Below are 14,154 nucleotides of genomic sequence, written 5' to 3'. Positions count from 1 at the left end.
GCTGACACTCTCAGTGGCAGGCCAGCCTGGGGGTGGGGGGACATGAGGAATCAGTCTGGCACAGAAGCTGTGGGCACGTCCGAGGCAGGATGGAGACTATGGCCACGGATGTAGTGCTGAGCACCACTCTCGTAGATCACCTGGTCTGGTCCCATGTAATGTTGACGGGGACTCTATGATGAAGATGCTAGCCTCAGTTTAAGAATGAAGAGACTTGCCTAATTCCACATAGCTTGTAGTAAGTGGCAGGGTGAACTCTGACCTCAGAATGGTCAGATCCTGGCATTTGCTAGAACCTTCTACATGATCCTACTTCTCCAACATGCAGCTAAACATTCCATTTAGAAAGCGGCATACCCAGGACCTGGGGTGTGTGTGTGTGTGTGTGTATGTGTGTGAACATATAATGCTAAAAATTTAGATCTGGGACTCTCTGCCACCTTTATCACATGCTAGGCACTTGATGTGGATAGGACACCGTGAGAGGAGTAAAGGATAAAACCAGGTAAAAGATAAAGACAGGAAAGTTCAGAATTAGTAAATTGAGTCTGCAGCTAATAACTGGTAGAGCTAAGACCTGAATCTGTTTTATTTTTTATTCTAAATTCTGTGTCCTTTCTCCGTGGAAACCTAAGCCTTCTTAAAGGTAGAGGGAGGAGAGAGCAGAGATGATTAATGTTGACTGAACATCTACTATGGATCAGGCCCTGGTGTACTATGTTATCTCACTTAATTCTCCCAGAACTGATGAAAAACTGTTATTATCCTCATTTTATAGATGAGAACATGGAGGCTCAGAGAAATAAAGTAACTTTCCAGAAGTCAGTGAGAGGAGGTAAGGGCAGAGTTAAAGGCAGCCCATCTCCCTGAGGTTGTCGGGCACCAGCTGGAAGGGAGTATGGATTTTGAGCGCCTCCATTTGGCTCAGGGCGTGATCCCGGGGTCCTGAGATGAGTCCACATCGGGCTCCTGCATGGACCCTGCATCTTCCTCTGCCTATGTCTCTGCCTCTCTCTGTGCGTCTCTCATGAATAAATAAATAAAACCTTAAAAATATTTATTTTAAATTCCTTTAAAATTATTATTATTATTAAAAGTAACTGAAGTCTATATTTTATTCAGAGTTCATTAATTTTCCCCTAATGTCCTATTTCTAACCCAGGACCCCACGTTACACGTGGTCATCAGGTTTCCTTAGGCCTCTCTTGGCTATGACGATTTCCCTGTTCTCCTTTTTGGTGGCCTTGGGAGTTTTGAGTCCTGGTCAGATACCAGGAATATGACCTCCAACTGTTATCTGTCTGATGTTTTTCTCACTGGGGTTATGGGTTTCAGGGAGGAAGACCACAGAGGTAGAGTGCTATCCTCATCCCACTGTATCGGGGTACATACGATTGACATGACCGTTGATGTTGACCCTGTAGTGTTTATCATTTCTCCACTCTAAGTTAGCTGTTCTCTCCCCTTCCATACTGTCCCTTTGGAAGGAAGTCACTGACTGCCGCCCCACACAGGGAGGGGGGAAGTAACTATATTCTGAACAGGAGAGTCTTCTGAACAGGAGATTTGTCTATTCTCCATAATGATTATTATTTTTAAAAGATTTTATTTATTTATTCATGAGAGACACAGATCGGAGAGAGAGAGAGGCAGAGACACAGGCAGAGGGAGAAGCAGGATCCCTGCAGGGAGCCTGACGTGGGACTCCATCCTGAGTCTCCAGGATCACGTCCTGGGCTGAAGGTGGCGCCAAACAGCTGAGCCACCCGGGCTTCCCATAATACTTTTTTTTTAAAGACTTTATTTATTTATTCATGAGAGATACTGAGAGAAAGAGACGGTCAGAAAGACAGGCAGAGGGAGAAGCAGGCTCCATGCAGGGAGCCCGACGTGGGACTCGATCCCGGGTCTCTAGGATCATACCCCGGGCCGAAGGCGGCGCCAAACCGCTGAGCCACCCAGGCTGCCCCATAATTATTTTTTTAAAAAGATTTTTATTTATTTATTCATGAGAGACACACACGGAGAGAGGCAGAGACACAGGCAGAGGGAGCAGGCTCCCTGCGGGGAGCCCAATGTGGGACTCGATCCCAGGACCCTGGGGATCACGCCTAGAGCCGAAGGCAGATGTTCAACTGCTGAGCTACCCAGGAGTCCCTATTCTCCACCATTATTTATTTGGATTCGTTATTTTAAAAATCAGAGTGGTCCAATCATTTGTTTCCCAAAGAAATAGGTATGTTCATGTTCTAAGTAAAGACTGAGCAGTTTTGAATTTGCTTTCAAAATTCATCACACAGGCAGCCTGGGTGGCTCAGCGGTTTAGTGCCGCCTTCAGCCCAGGGCCTGATCCTGGAGACCTGGGATTGAGTCCCATGTTGGGCTCCCTGCAGGGAGCCTGCTTCTCCCTCTGCCTGTGTCTCTGCCTCTCCCTCCCTCTCTCTCTCTCTCTCTCTCTCTCTGTGTGTGTGTGTGTCTCATGAATAAATAAATAAAATCTTAAAAAAAAAAAATTCATCACAGGAGGGCAGCCCAAGTGGCTCAGCAGTTTAGTGCTGCCTTCGGCCCAGGGTGTGATCCTGGAGACCCGGGATCGAGTCCCATGTCGGGCTCCCTGCATGGAGCCTGCTTCTCCCTCTGCCTGTGTCTCTGCCTCTCCCTCCCTCTGTGTGTGTGTGTGTCTCTCATGAATAAATAAATAAATAATCTTCAAAAAATAAAAATAAAAATAAAATTCACGACACAGTTGTGTTTAAGAATGAAGTATAAGGGATCCCTGGGTGGCGCAGCGGTTTGGCGCCTGCCTTTGGCCCAGGGCGCGATCCTGGAGTCCCGGGATCGAATCCCACGTCGGGCTCCCGGTGCATGGAGCCTGCTTCTCCCTCTGCCTGTGTCTCTGCCCCCCTCTCTCTCTCTGTGACTATCATAAATAAATAAAATCTTAAAAAAAAAAAAAAGAATGAAGTATAATTAAAAGTTTTTAAGGGTTTGGCACTTGTATTGGTTTGAGGTGTGTGTTCCTACATGTGGGCACCAACGCCAGCTGCCCATATGGGCAGGTGGAATGACACAAACATCAGAGGGGCTGGAATGCACGACTTGAGGTCCCTTCCAACTCCGAAACTCAGTACCAAGAACTGCTACCTACAAGCGCCTTTTTCTGGGAAGGCACCAGTGCATTCGTCATCTCATTTGACCCAGTCTGTGCTCATGTGCCAAAGGGACAAGAAATGCAACCGAGGGGAGGAGGCAGCTGTCTACTCACCTTATCCATGCTGGCCTGGTTCAGTCTCATAATGGAGGCATGAGCCAGGCGGTCGTAGACCGTCCGCAGGGCCTTCTTGGAGTAGAGCTCTTGGGGTTTGAACAATTCCTCCATAAACTTTCGATTGAACATGGTGGAGATGATGTCATTCAGAACTGTAGGGACAAGAGAGAACAGAGCTGAGCAAGGGACCGAAGGAAGCTTGGATCAGGAGATGCGGGCTATGAATGGAATGGAGGAGCTGGGTCCACGCGCAGTGGGGATGCTGACGTGCCGGTGAGATCTGCTCCCTTGGGAGAACCCACACAGGTGTCCCCAGAGAAGGCAGGGTCCAGGGTGCTTTATGAGGCTGTCTCAGAGCAGACATAAATGTGACAATGTATGAATGTGTTGTGCTCCAGAGGTTATTTTTATTTTTTTTTTATTTATTTATTTATTTATTTATTTATTTATTTATTTATTTATATTTTTTTTTCTCCAGAGGTTATAAACCACTTTTATACATACGTTATCTCACTTGATGATAGGGGAAATGTATCTTTAAAAAAGATTTCTATGAACATTCTAGATTAGATCTCCTCTTTAAAATGAGAAACAGCAAAATAATAATAATAATAATAAAAATTTAAAAAATGAGAAACAGCACTGCTCTTTTTGTGGTCTTTTTAGCTAATCTATAACGTTTTTACACACAATTTCATAAAAATGGGACCATTAATGGTGACTGATTCTTTTTAAAGAAAAAAAAATTTTTTAAAGATTTTATTTATTTGAGAGAGGGAGAGAGAAAGAGTGAGAGCATGAGCTGGGGGGAAGGACAGAGGGAGAAGAAGCAGGCTCTTCACTGAACAGGGAGCCCAATCCCAGGACTCATGACCTGAGCCAAAGGCAGACGCTTAACTGACTGAGCCACCCAGGCGCCCCAAGAAAAAAACATTTTATGAAAATAGACAAGTTTACCCACTGATTAGAGATGAAAACATTTCTAATGTTTCTACAAGACATGTACTTCAGATTAGCACCATTTTAGAATGCCTTAATTTCTATACTTGACCTATAATATTGATGATGTTACTCTGTGGTGATATGTCTCATATTGTTGTTCGATTGGAAAATTTCCATCTGGTGAGAATAAAAATCCTAAGGCGTGTGTAAACCAAAGTGTCTGTAATTCTAGTTCTCCATTTACTCACTCATTCAGACATTTTGTGCTACTGAAATAACATTAGTTGAAGGCTAGGAAAGCTCTTTGGTACAAGAGATAGGAAGAGGTATGTATGAACACAGATTATGCTTTTTTTAAAAAAATATTTTATTTATTCATTTGAGAGAGAGGGAGGGAGAGGATGAGTTGAGGGAGGGGCAGAGGGAGAGGGAGAAGCAGGCTCCCCACTGAGCAGGACCCTGGGATCATGACCTGAGCCGAAAGGCAGACGCTTAACTGGCTGGGCCACCCAGGCGCCCCAAACACAGATTATTCTTAATTAAGCCAGATATATCCTGGCCTAAGGGTGACAGTATATGGACGCGGAGAATATACATTCATAGTTAATTAAAACTTGAAAGAAAACTGATGACTTACAATAATTATACAAAATCAATCATTGTTTAATGAGTGACTCATGTTTATGAGTGGCTATCACCGAAGGATTCAAATGCCCCTTTCTCTTGCCAAAGGTTGCTGGCACCAGGTGATTGGTTGTGATGGTGTATTTTAGAGATGGAAGACAAGGTAGCTCATTCAGGTCATGGTTTCAGGCACCCTCTCCAGCTTTAAATAATTGACAGAAGTAGAAGTACCCTGGGGTGAGGCCAGCATCAGGGTGCCTGGCTGGCTCAGTTTGTAGAGCATGCGGCTCTTGATATTGGGGTTATAAGTTTGAGCCCTACTTTGGGTGTAGAGATTACTTAAAAAAATAAAATCTTGGGATGCCTGGGTGGCTCAGTCAGTTAAGCATCTGACTCTTGATCTCAATTCAGGTCTCATGAGTTCAAGCCCCAAGTTGGGCTCCATGCTGGGTGCAGAGCCTACTTAAAACAAACAAACAAACAAACAAACAAACAAACAAACAAATAAAATCTTAAAAAAAAAAGGCATCTCAAAGAGCATTTTGGGAGAGAAGGGTGAGCTGAGGGCTCGTTGTATTTAAATCTTACATGGGGGACACCTGGGTGGCTCGGCGGTTGAGCGTCCGTCTTCGGGTCAGGGCAGGATCCTGGAGACCCAGGATCAAGTCCCACATTGGGCTCCCTGCATGGAGCCTGCCTCCCCCTCTGCCTATGCCTCTGTGTCTTTCATGAATACATAAATAAATGAAATCTTAAAAAAAAAGAAGTCTATCTTATAAACAAATAAAAAATAAATCTTAGGGATCCCTGGGTGGCTTAGCGGTTTAGCGTCTGCCTTTGGCCCAGGGCATGATCCTGGAGTCCCGGGATAGAGACCCACCTCGGGCTCCCTGCATGGAGCCTGCTTCTCCCTCTGCCTGTGTCTCTGCCTCTCTCTCTCTGTGTGTCTTTCATGAATAAATAAATAAAAATCTTAAAAAAATAAAAATAAAAATAAATCTTACATGGAAGGGCTATGGAGCGAGGGGAGGGGATCCCCCACATTTAGACACAAAAGAACTAAATGACTGACTCCTTATAGAAGTGTTGAACTCATACTTGCCCTTTCAACTTTACCTGAGGCTCCATCCTCTTTGTGAGCAAGAACCAAATCCATTACCAACCCAGGGTACCTCTCACATCTGACAATTTGAACCCATTGCAGCTTGCCATTAATGTTCACTAACATTTCCCCAGTGTGGACAGCTTGGAGACATATGAGCTTCTCTGGGTTTGTTTCATGAATAGTCTTTTGTCTCTGAACTAAGCAAGCAGGTGGGTTTTCTCCCTTTGTCTTAGGATAGCCTGTATCAAATGCAGAACTTGCAAGGAAGTAGGTACAAACGAAAAGCCACACATAAGGCCTTGAGAGAAAGAATTTGAAGAATTTTCCATGGATTTATATTGGGCAAGGAGGAGTGCCAAAGAGGAAGGGCTCTAGTGGAAGGATCACATCAGCTCCCATTATGTCAATGCTTAAGGCAGCTGCCATTTGCCTGGGTGCTGAGCCATTTCTCCAGGGTCTTTGAGTCCCTAGTAGTATCAAGGAAAATAGCTTAGACACAAATACATCAATTCTAAGAGAAAGAAAATTGCAGGGTGATTGTTAGTCACTCTGGCAAAGTTAAAAAGGAAAACGAAGCCTTTCCCCCTGGGAAGTGAACAGGCTATATCACCACGGCTCCCTGCCCCCTGACAACCAGGAAGCTTACCTGTTGTTAAGAGTACAGCACGCCCTGTCCCTGTGGGCAGAGCAGTGACACAAGTGACCCCAAAGAGAAAAGTGGTGGTTTTATGATTGGACCCTGGTACCCAGAGCTCCCATCTCTCAAATGTGAGTCTGTGGAAGGAACATGGGGGCAAATGCTGACAAGGTGTATGTCTCACATCGTGCTTTACTTAGCACTTGGTTGAGGTGGCCTAAGTCTCTACTAGACGGGAGATAGACACCAGGGCACAAAGAGGACGTGACAGCTGTCCCTGCCCTGCAGAAAGCATCCCACTTCGTATTTCAGTTCAACCTGAGAAATGATTTTAAGCAGACCTGCTGGTCAGCCTTGGGGTTAGTTTTTGGCACTCATGGGAGCTTTGCATGATTTCATGAGGCAGGGATGCGCTGGGAGCCAGGTTTCTGCGGGCAGAGACTAAGGGCAGGGAAGAATGTAGTTTTTCACGGGTGCATCAGAGGCGTTAGTAACTGAGTTCTTAACATACCACGTTGCTCGTCCTGGTCCTGACTACCAAGTCGGTTTCTGCTCATTATTTTGTAGTGTCTAAGTTCAAATAAATTCCAATGATTCAATTATGTCTGCGAACAGCCTTCATAATCCACACTTCTTGCCTGAAATTCCACCCTGCGTCAGGAGGTGGGCCAGACGTTGCTCACAAGAGGTGATAAAATATAGTTAAGGGTGTATCAGGCACTTCGGTTGGGTTTTCCTTTGAGCCTGGCCTGATGAAAGGATTCTCTTGATGCAGGCAACTGAGTTTTTACCAACTACCTCTGCTATACGTTTGTTTCTTGGGAACATACAACTTGGAACCAAGGGTAAAAGGGAGAAGCTACTACTTCTGGATGGTTACTACTTTTGAATTCTTACTATGTTCCAGGCACAAGGCTTAGAACTTTCCACGCATTCTCTCATTTAAATCCCTCGACAACTTTGATTTACTCTCCTTATCCTGTCAAGGAGGAACACTGGGTTTTAGAGAGGTTAAAGTCCAGGGTCACACGGCAGGTGGTGGAACTGAAATTAGGATGGGGTATTGGATTTTAATGCCCATGCTCTTAAATATTACATACGTCATCTCCCCAGCATACTTGGTATACCGAGAGCATGGAAAATATTGAGGACGATGGCTGGTGACATGTGTAAACAGTACCCAAATGTCAAGTGATGGAAGGAACTTGTGGCATTGAAGGGTAAGAAAGGCTAAGGTTTTATTCTGAGGAACTGGCCAAATTTTCAGGTTTGCTGCTAATTGTGGGTAAAGGGGAAACTGAAGATTTGGCACAATAAGGCCACAGTACATGCATGCTTCGGCCCACAGGTCTGGCAGCCAGGCAGCCACAGGCTTCTAGTTTTCTCCACTGCTCAATAGAGATCTCTGTGTGCTAAGGAGAATGGCTCAGGGAGGAGCACTGGTGTCGGAGCACAATTCTTTGGCTGCATGGTACTGTCTCAGAATTGTTTGGACTACCAAAGAGGACGGCCACCCAGAAGTGTAGCCGTTAACCCCGGCGGTCCCTGCAAAACTTGGAACTGATGAAGAGACAGATACCTCAGGTGCCATATGATCCTTTGGCCAAAGTTGGCTTGGTTTTCATCCTATATGCTGCATTTATTTAAGTAAGAGATTCCAATGTATAACCAGTCTCTTGGCTAAAGAGAAACTCAATGCCTAGGTTTTTCCTTGGAAATAACTTAGAGAGGTCCCCCAGTAAGCCCAATGATGAAGGACCGAGTGAGCCTGTGGATGCAGACTGAACGCATGCAGCCCAAAGATAGCATACCTCGTTTTCTGTCCACCTCTGTCCATTCATCTACATGAAGCATATAAAAAGAAAACACCAGTTCATGAAGCAAGAACATTCTTTTCAAGAAGGCTTTAAAAAACACCAATTCCAATGACCTGGGCTATGGTACTCCACTTTGCATGTTTGCATTAATGTCTAATGCAAATCCTCTGCCTTCCACCTGAACCTTTGAAGAGGATGATGCGTAAATAACAATTTCCAAAAAAGCCCTGGAGAGGCTATACCTTCCAGAGAGGGGCCTTGTGGGAGGGAAATGCAGGACTAGCTCCCCTGGGGTTTATCCTGAAAGTCCCGAGAAGCTATGAGAACACACATCATTCAAAATAAGGCTTTACAAGGGGACCCCGGGGGGCAGGGTCAGTTGAGCATCTGACTCTTGGTTTCAGCTCAGGTCATGATCTCAGAGTCTTGAGGTCGAGTCCTGCATCGGGCTCCACGCTCAGTGTAGAGTCTGCCTGAGTTTCTCCTGCCTTCTCTCTCTGCCCCTCCTGCTCCTGCTCTCTCTCTAAAATAAATGAATAAATCTTAAAAAAAAAAAAAAAAAAAAGACTTTACAAACACTGATTTCCTTGAGGAAGACTCCCAAGAGCAGGGAGAGAGAGGATTTTCTTTTTGTACCACCTGGATTTTTATTAATGTTAGGATTTCCCTTTCTAGAGTACAGATTGAACTGCTCCAGTTAGAAAACCTGAATTTTTTTTAAAGATTTTATTTATTTACAGGAGAAAGAGAGTGAGAAAGCAGGTGAGAGAGAGCAGGAGCAGGGGGGAAGGGCAGAGGGATAAGCACAGTCCCGGTGGAGCAGGTACAAGGGAGCCTGATGCGGGGGCTTGATCCCCAGGACTCCAGGATGGAAACCCGAGCGGAAGGCAGGCGCTTAGCTGACTGAGCACCTATTGCCCAGAAAACTTGAAACTTGAAATAAAAGGAAAAAAAAAAGTTCATTTGTTTCTGACTTACTTTTCTGATATACTGATCACTGTAAAGAAAGCCCTTGAGGACAGAGGCAGCGAAGAGGAGAGCAAATGAAGGAAAATGTGCTTGGCTGGAGGAATCTGTGAGAACCAAGACCCTTTGTGGTTTGGGACCTGGCTCTAGCCTTTTCCTAGCTATGTAACTTCCAGCAACTTGTTGGACCTCAATTTCTTCATCTGTAAAATGGGGATCATCACTGCATCTCTCTCATGGGGTTGCTGTGGGGGAGGAAATGGATGACACACACTGAGCACTTACTTAGCTGGCCTCACTTAGCTGGCTCTGCTTTCTCTACATCACAGCTTTGGACCCCCTCCATAAAGGTTGAAATATGGTCTTTCTTTCTTTCTTTCTTTCTTTCTTTCTTTCTTTCTTTCTTTCTTTCTTTCTTTCTTTCTTTCTTTTTTTCTTTCTTTCTTTCTTTCTTTCTTTCTTTTTCTTTCTTTTTTTTTTGGGGGGGGGGAGAGATTTCAACCTAGAACACCAACCCAACCCCATAAATAGGGTTCTAAACACAGCCACATTTTAAAAACATTTTGGGGCAGGGCAGCCCGGGTGGCTCAGCGGTTTAGCACCTGCCTTCAGCCCAGGGCGTGATCCTGGAGACCCAGGATTGAGTCCCACATCAGGCTCCCTGCATGGAGCCTGCTTCTCCCTCTGTCTGTGTCTCTGCCTCTCTCTCTCTCTCTCTCTCTGAGTCTCCCATGAATAAATAAATAAAATCTTAAAAAAAAAAACAACAAACATTTTGGGGCAGCCCAGGTGGCTCAGCGGTTTAGCACCACCTTTGGCCCAGGTCAGGATCCTAGAGACCCGGGATCGAGTCCCACATCGGGCTCCCTGCGTGGAACCTGCTTGTGTCTCTGCCCCCCCCCCCCCCCCATGTGTGTGTGTGTGTGTCTCTGTCATGGATAAATAAATAAAAATCTTAAAAAAAAATAAAAACATTTTGTAGCTAACAGTCCCTGGAAGCAACTGCCCTGGATTGTTTCGGAGGGGGGTTTCTGAGGTTGTAACCAGGTCAGGCATCCGGGCGCCTTCAGTACACCTGAGACACCTGTCTGAAAGCCCTGCCCTGCCCTAGCTGGCGGCAAAGGCTTCCCATTGCCAGGTCAGGGGCTTTTGGAGAGGGAGCCCTGGGGAAGCTGCAGCAAGGGCCAGGCCTTCTTAGAGCAGGTGCTGGATTCTTTGGCATAAAATCCACAGCTTCTGATTCGGGTGGCGTTTATTTTACAGGCGGGTCCGTGGGAACTCAGAGGGGTGCTGCCACAAGGGGCTGCCGGCGTGGGGTGCGGGGACAGGGGCTCCCCGCCAACGACCGAGGTCCCCCAACGCGCTCCTGCGGGCAGTGACGCTCAGCTCCGGCAGAGGGCGCCGCAGCGCCGCGCGGGCCTCCCGGGGCTCCGGGGCTCCGGGGCAGGGAACCACGTCCCGCCCTTCTGTGCTGGTGCCCCGGGGGACTTGCCTAGGCCAGCGTCGCTTTAGTTATATTCCGAGTGGGAGGAAGGCCCAAGGCTGCCCAGAGCTGCCTGTGAAGCTGGAACTAGAAAAATAAAAACTGAACCTCACCACCGTGTTTGGGGGCGTTCAGGGCTTCACTGTGATGTGCTCGTCCTGGGGTGGTGGTGGTGGGGGGGATATAAATCACTTACCGGCTGGGTGTCTCAGGTTCCCCTTCTGTAAAATGAGGAATGTAAATGGAATGTAATAGGGTCTTATTTAGGAGGATTTCTGAGAGGCCACAAGTGAGGCCTGAGTGAGGCAAAGGCCGCTCTTATTATTCTTGCTATTGCTTAAAAAAAGGTGGGGGGGGGACGACATTCCTATGCAACACTCAAAAGTTGCCCCACGCGGAGAGAACTTCCTTTCTGTTGAATGCTAAACTAGAGGCTGCACTGTGGTGGAAACGGCAGGATCCTCACTGGCCTTGTGGGACAGGCCTGGCCTCCGGGAGACCAATTAGTCCTGTAAGATAATGAAAACACCTAGAAAAGATATGATTTCCATTCACAGTATCGACAAGGACTTGCTTACCCTGTTTGGTGTTTTATAGGCCTCTGGGCACACTAGCAATTGTCACAGTGACTCCTGCAACTACGCCAGCTCTCAGGGGTGGGATAGACGGGGGTTTCTCAGCTTTCTGAAGCCTACACCCTCGACCCTGTTTTCTGTCTTCTGCAAGTCCCCATGAGCCGCTTACTTTCTGTCATTTCTTTCCTGAAATCAGTGGGTCCACTGGACGATGTTTTTTCAGAGCTCTCCCTCTCTTTCTGACCTCCCATCCCCCTCGCCCTCAAAGATTCTGATACAGTCCCCCCAAATATGGAAGTAGGGTCCAGTGGTGAAGGACATATCTGCTAAGAGGATGAGCTCTGGAGCCTGATGACCTGGGTTCAAATCCTTTACTCTTCCTCTCTCTCTGGCTATGTAACCCAAGGCAAATTAACTTCAGTATCCCCATCTGTAAATTGGGGATAGTATGACCCACATGATAGTATAGTTGTGGGGATTAAGGTCGTCAGAGGAGTCCTTGGTACACATTAAGTGCTTAATATGTTTGTTGTTGTTGTTAGGAAGGTATGTCCCCCACCTTGAGAATCATTACTAGATGACATGGATCCAGAGCCCTACTTCCAGTGAATGCACAGAAGGGCTGCAGCAGGCTCCACCCAGCATCTCACATCATGTCTCACACTCACCTACACTACAGAAGGGAGGAATGAGTGTGTGAATGTGAATTTCTAAAAATGGTCGAAACTCCCTAAAGTGGCATTTAGCAAACCCAGAAGGACTATAGCTCCTGAAGACAAGGGAAGCCAGTCCTTTCGTATTCACAGGGTCTTGCTCAGATCCCCTCTTGAAAGCCAACACCTCCTCATCGTGTTAAACATAGTGAATACATTATCTCATTCAATTCTTACAACTTTGCTGTCTGTATGATGCCCATGTTATGGAAAAAGAAGCAGGCTTATCGAGGGTTTACACTCCAAGGTCCCACAACTAGTAAAATGGCAAAGCTGTAATTGGGACCCAATGGTACGACTGCAGAGTATGCTCTTAATGGCTAACTTAACGCCGCTTTCCAAGATGCAGACCGCTGGTGCAAGGACTACCTGCCGGCTCACTGGTGCCGGCCGTTAGCCTGAATGAAATCACAGAACATATGTACCAAGGAAAGCAGAACCCTCTTGAGGACGAAACGGCAACATCATATAAGACAGCCAGTTTGGATCATCAGTTGAACAGACATTGACTGGACATCAATTTATTCTGGTCTAGGCACTGTGCTAGGTACAGGAGGACGAAGCTGAGTAAGAGAATCATGGGCGGGGGAGACACCCACAGACCAGTGAAAGGTAGGGAGAGGCAAGCATGGGGTGCTATGGGAGTATTCTCAGACCCTTTCCTGGTGTGGGGAGGCTTCCTTGAAGGAGCTGATTCTCAAGCTGAATAATGCAGGATGGAACGGGAACTATTAGCACCGAAATGGGACGTTTGGGGTAGAATGGGGATTATTAGCACGGAAACGTGAATGAACATGTTTACATGTAGACCTACAAGCCGTTTGGTGTTATTATTTTTTTTTTTTAATTTTTATTTATTTACTTATGATAGTCACAGAGAGAGAGAGAGAGGCAGAGACACAGGCAGAGGGAGAAGCAGGCTCCATGCATCGGGAGCCTGATATGGGATTCGATCCCGGGTCTCCAGGATCGCGCCCTGGGCCAAAGGCAGGCGCCAAACCGCTGCGCCACCCAGGGATCCCCGTTTGGTGTTATTATGATACAGAGCAGGAGGCAGGCAGTGGTGGGAGGTGGGACTGCAGAGGTGGGGAGAGATCAGGTCAGCAGGGGCCCTTAAACGTCCTGCCAAAGACTTGGTCTCCATCCAAACAGCAGTGAGAGCTGACAAAGGGTTTTGAGTAGCAGGGAGTATGGACAGATTTGCATTTTAGAAAGCTCGTGGGCAGCGCTGTGCAGAATGGGGATGGTGGGGGCATTCTACAGGGAGTGCTTTTCATCTCTTTGTGCATGGACTTGGGCTCCACCGCACAGACGCAGCAGTGATTATCTGAATATGTATGCTTAACATCTGAATGCGTTCGTTTAACATCAGTTGAGCGTGCGGACTGCTGGAGAGGATTAAAAGTTTAATGTGGGGTTGTATTAGTTTCCTTTATACCAAGTTCTCTTTCTCTACCTTGGAATACATAGTTCTGGGGCGCCTGGCGGGGGGGCTCAGCGGTTGGGTGTCCGCCTGCAGCTCAGGTCCTGATCCTGGGGTCCTGGGATCGAGTCTTGCATGGGGCTCTCTGCAGGGAACCCAGTTCTCCCTCTGCCTCTCTCTTTCTGTGTCTCTCATGAATAAATAAATAAAATCTTAAAGAAAGAAAGAGAGAAAGAAATGTAAGTAGTTCTTTCCTACTTCATTCATCCCAGGAGGCTTGGAGGAGGAAAAGGCGGCAGAGTTCTGGGTGGTCATTTGAACCGAGGGTTAGGTGCGGGGGTAGAGGGGGCGACGCATCTTGCGTTTTGGAAACTCTCAGAGAATTATCTCCAGAACTGCCTTCTCTTCCAACCACTATGAAGGGAATAATGTGACTTTCGTATGTTTTCTTATTAATCTGTTATTTCAGAGCCCCACCTTTCTAGAAATGGCTTCTGAGATCAGCAAGCCTGGCCTCCAGCTCGGGAGGAGGCTGGAGAGGGGAGGAGGACGGGGGGCTCGGCACTTGCTGGGGGGTGTGGGCGGCGGAGGCTGCTTGCAC

General features: G+C 46.8%; 1 protein-coding gene across 2 annotated transcripts in view; it reads right to left on the bottom strand.

Moving 5' to 3' along the window:
• The window catches only part of OSCP1 (organic solute carrier partner 1), a 30,866-nt gene that overhangs the window by 16,180 nt on the left and 532 nt on the right, over positions 1-14,154 (bottom strand). The window contains exons 2-3 of one of the 2 annotated variants that reach the window (XM_077844748.1): positions 8,388-8,417; positions 3,266-3,420 (exon numbers count right to left, since the gene is read on the bottom strand). In XM_077844748.1, coding sequence (XP_077700874.1) covers positions 3,266-3,420; positions 8,388-8,417 — 185 coding nt within the window. The remainder of the gene's footprint in view (positions 1-3,265; positions 3,421-8,387; positions 8,418-14,154) is intronic. The other variant, XM_077844749.1, reaches the window with a different exon arrangement.

The sequence above is a fragment of the Canis aureus genome, chromosome 13 (assembly GCF_053574225.1).
Source record: "Canis aureus isolate CA01 chromosome 13, VMU_Caureus_v.1.0, whole genome shotgun sequence".
Taxonomy (NCBI): Eukaryota; Metazoa; Chordata; class Mammalia; order Carnivora; family Canidae; genus Canis; species Canis aureus.
Note: the sequence above shows the minus strand (reverse complement) of the source record. Positions and strands in the feature narration are given on the sequence as shown.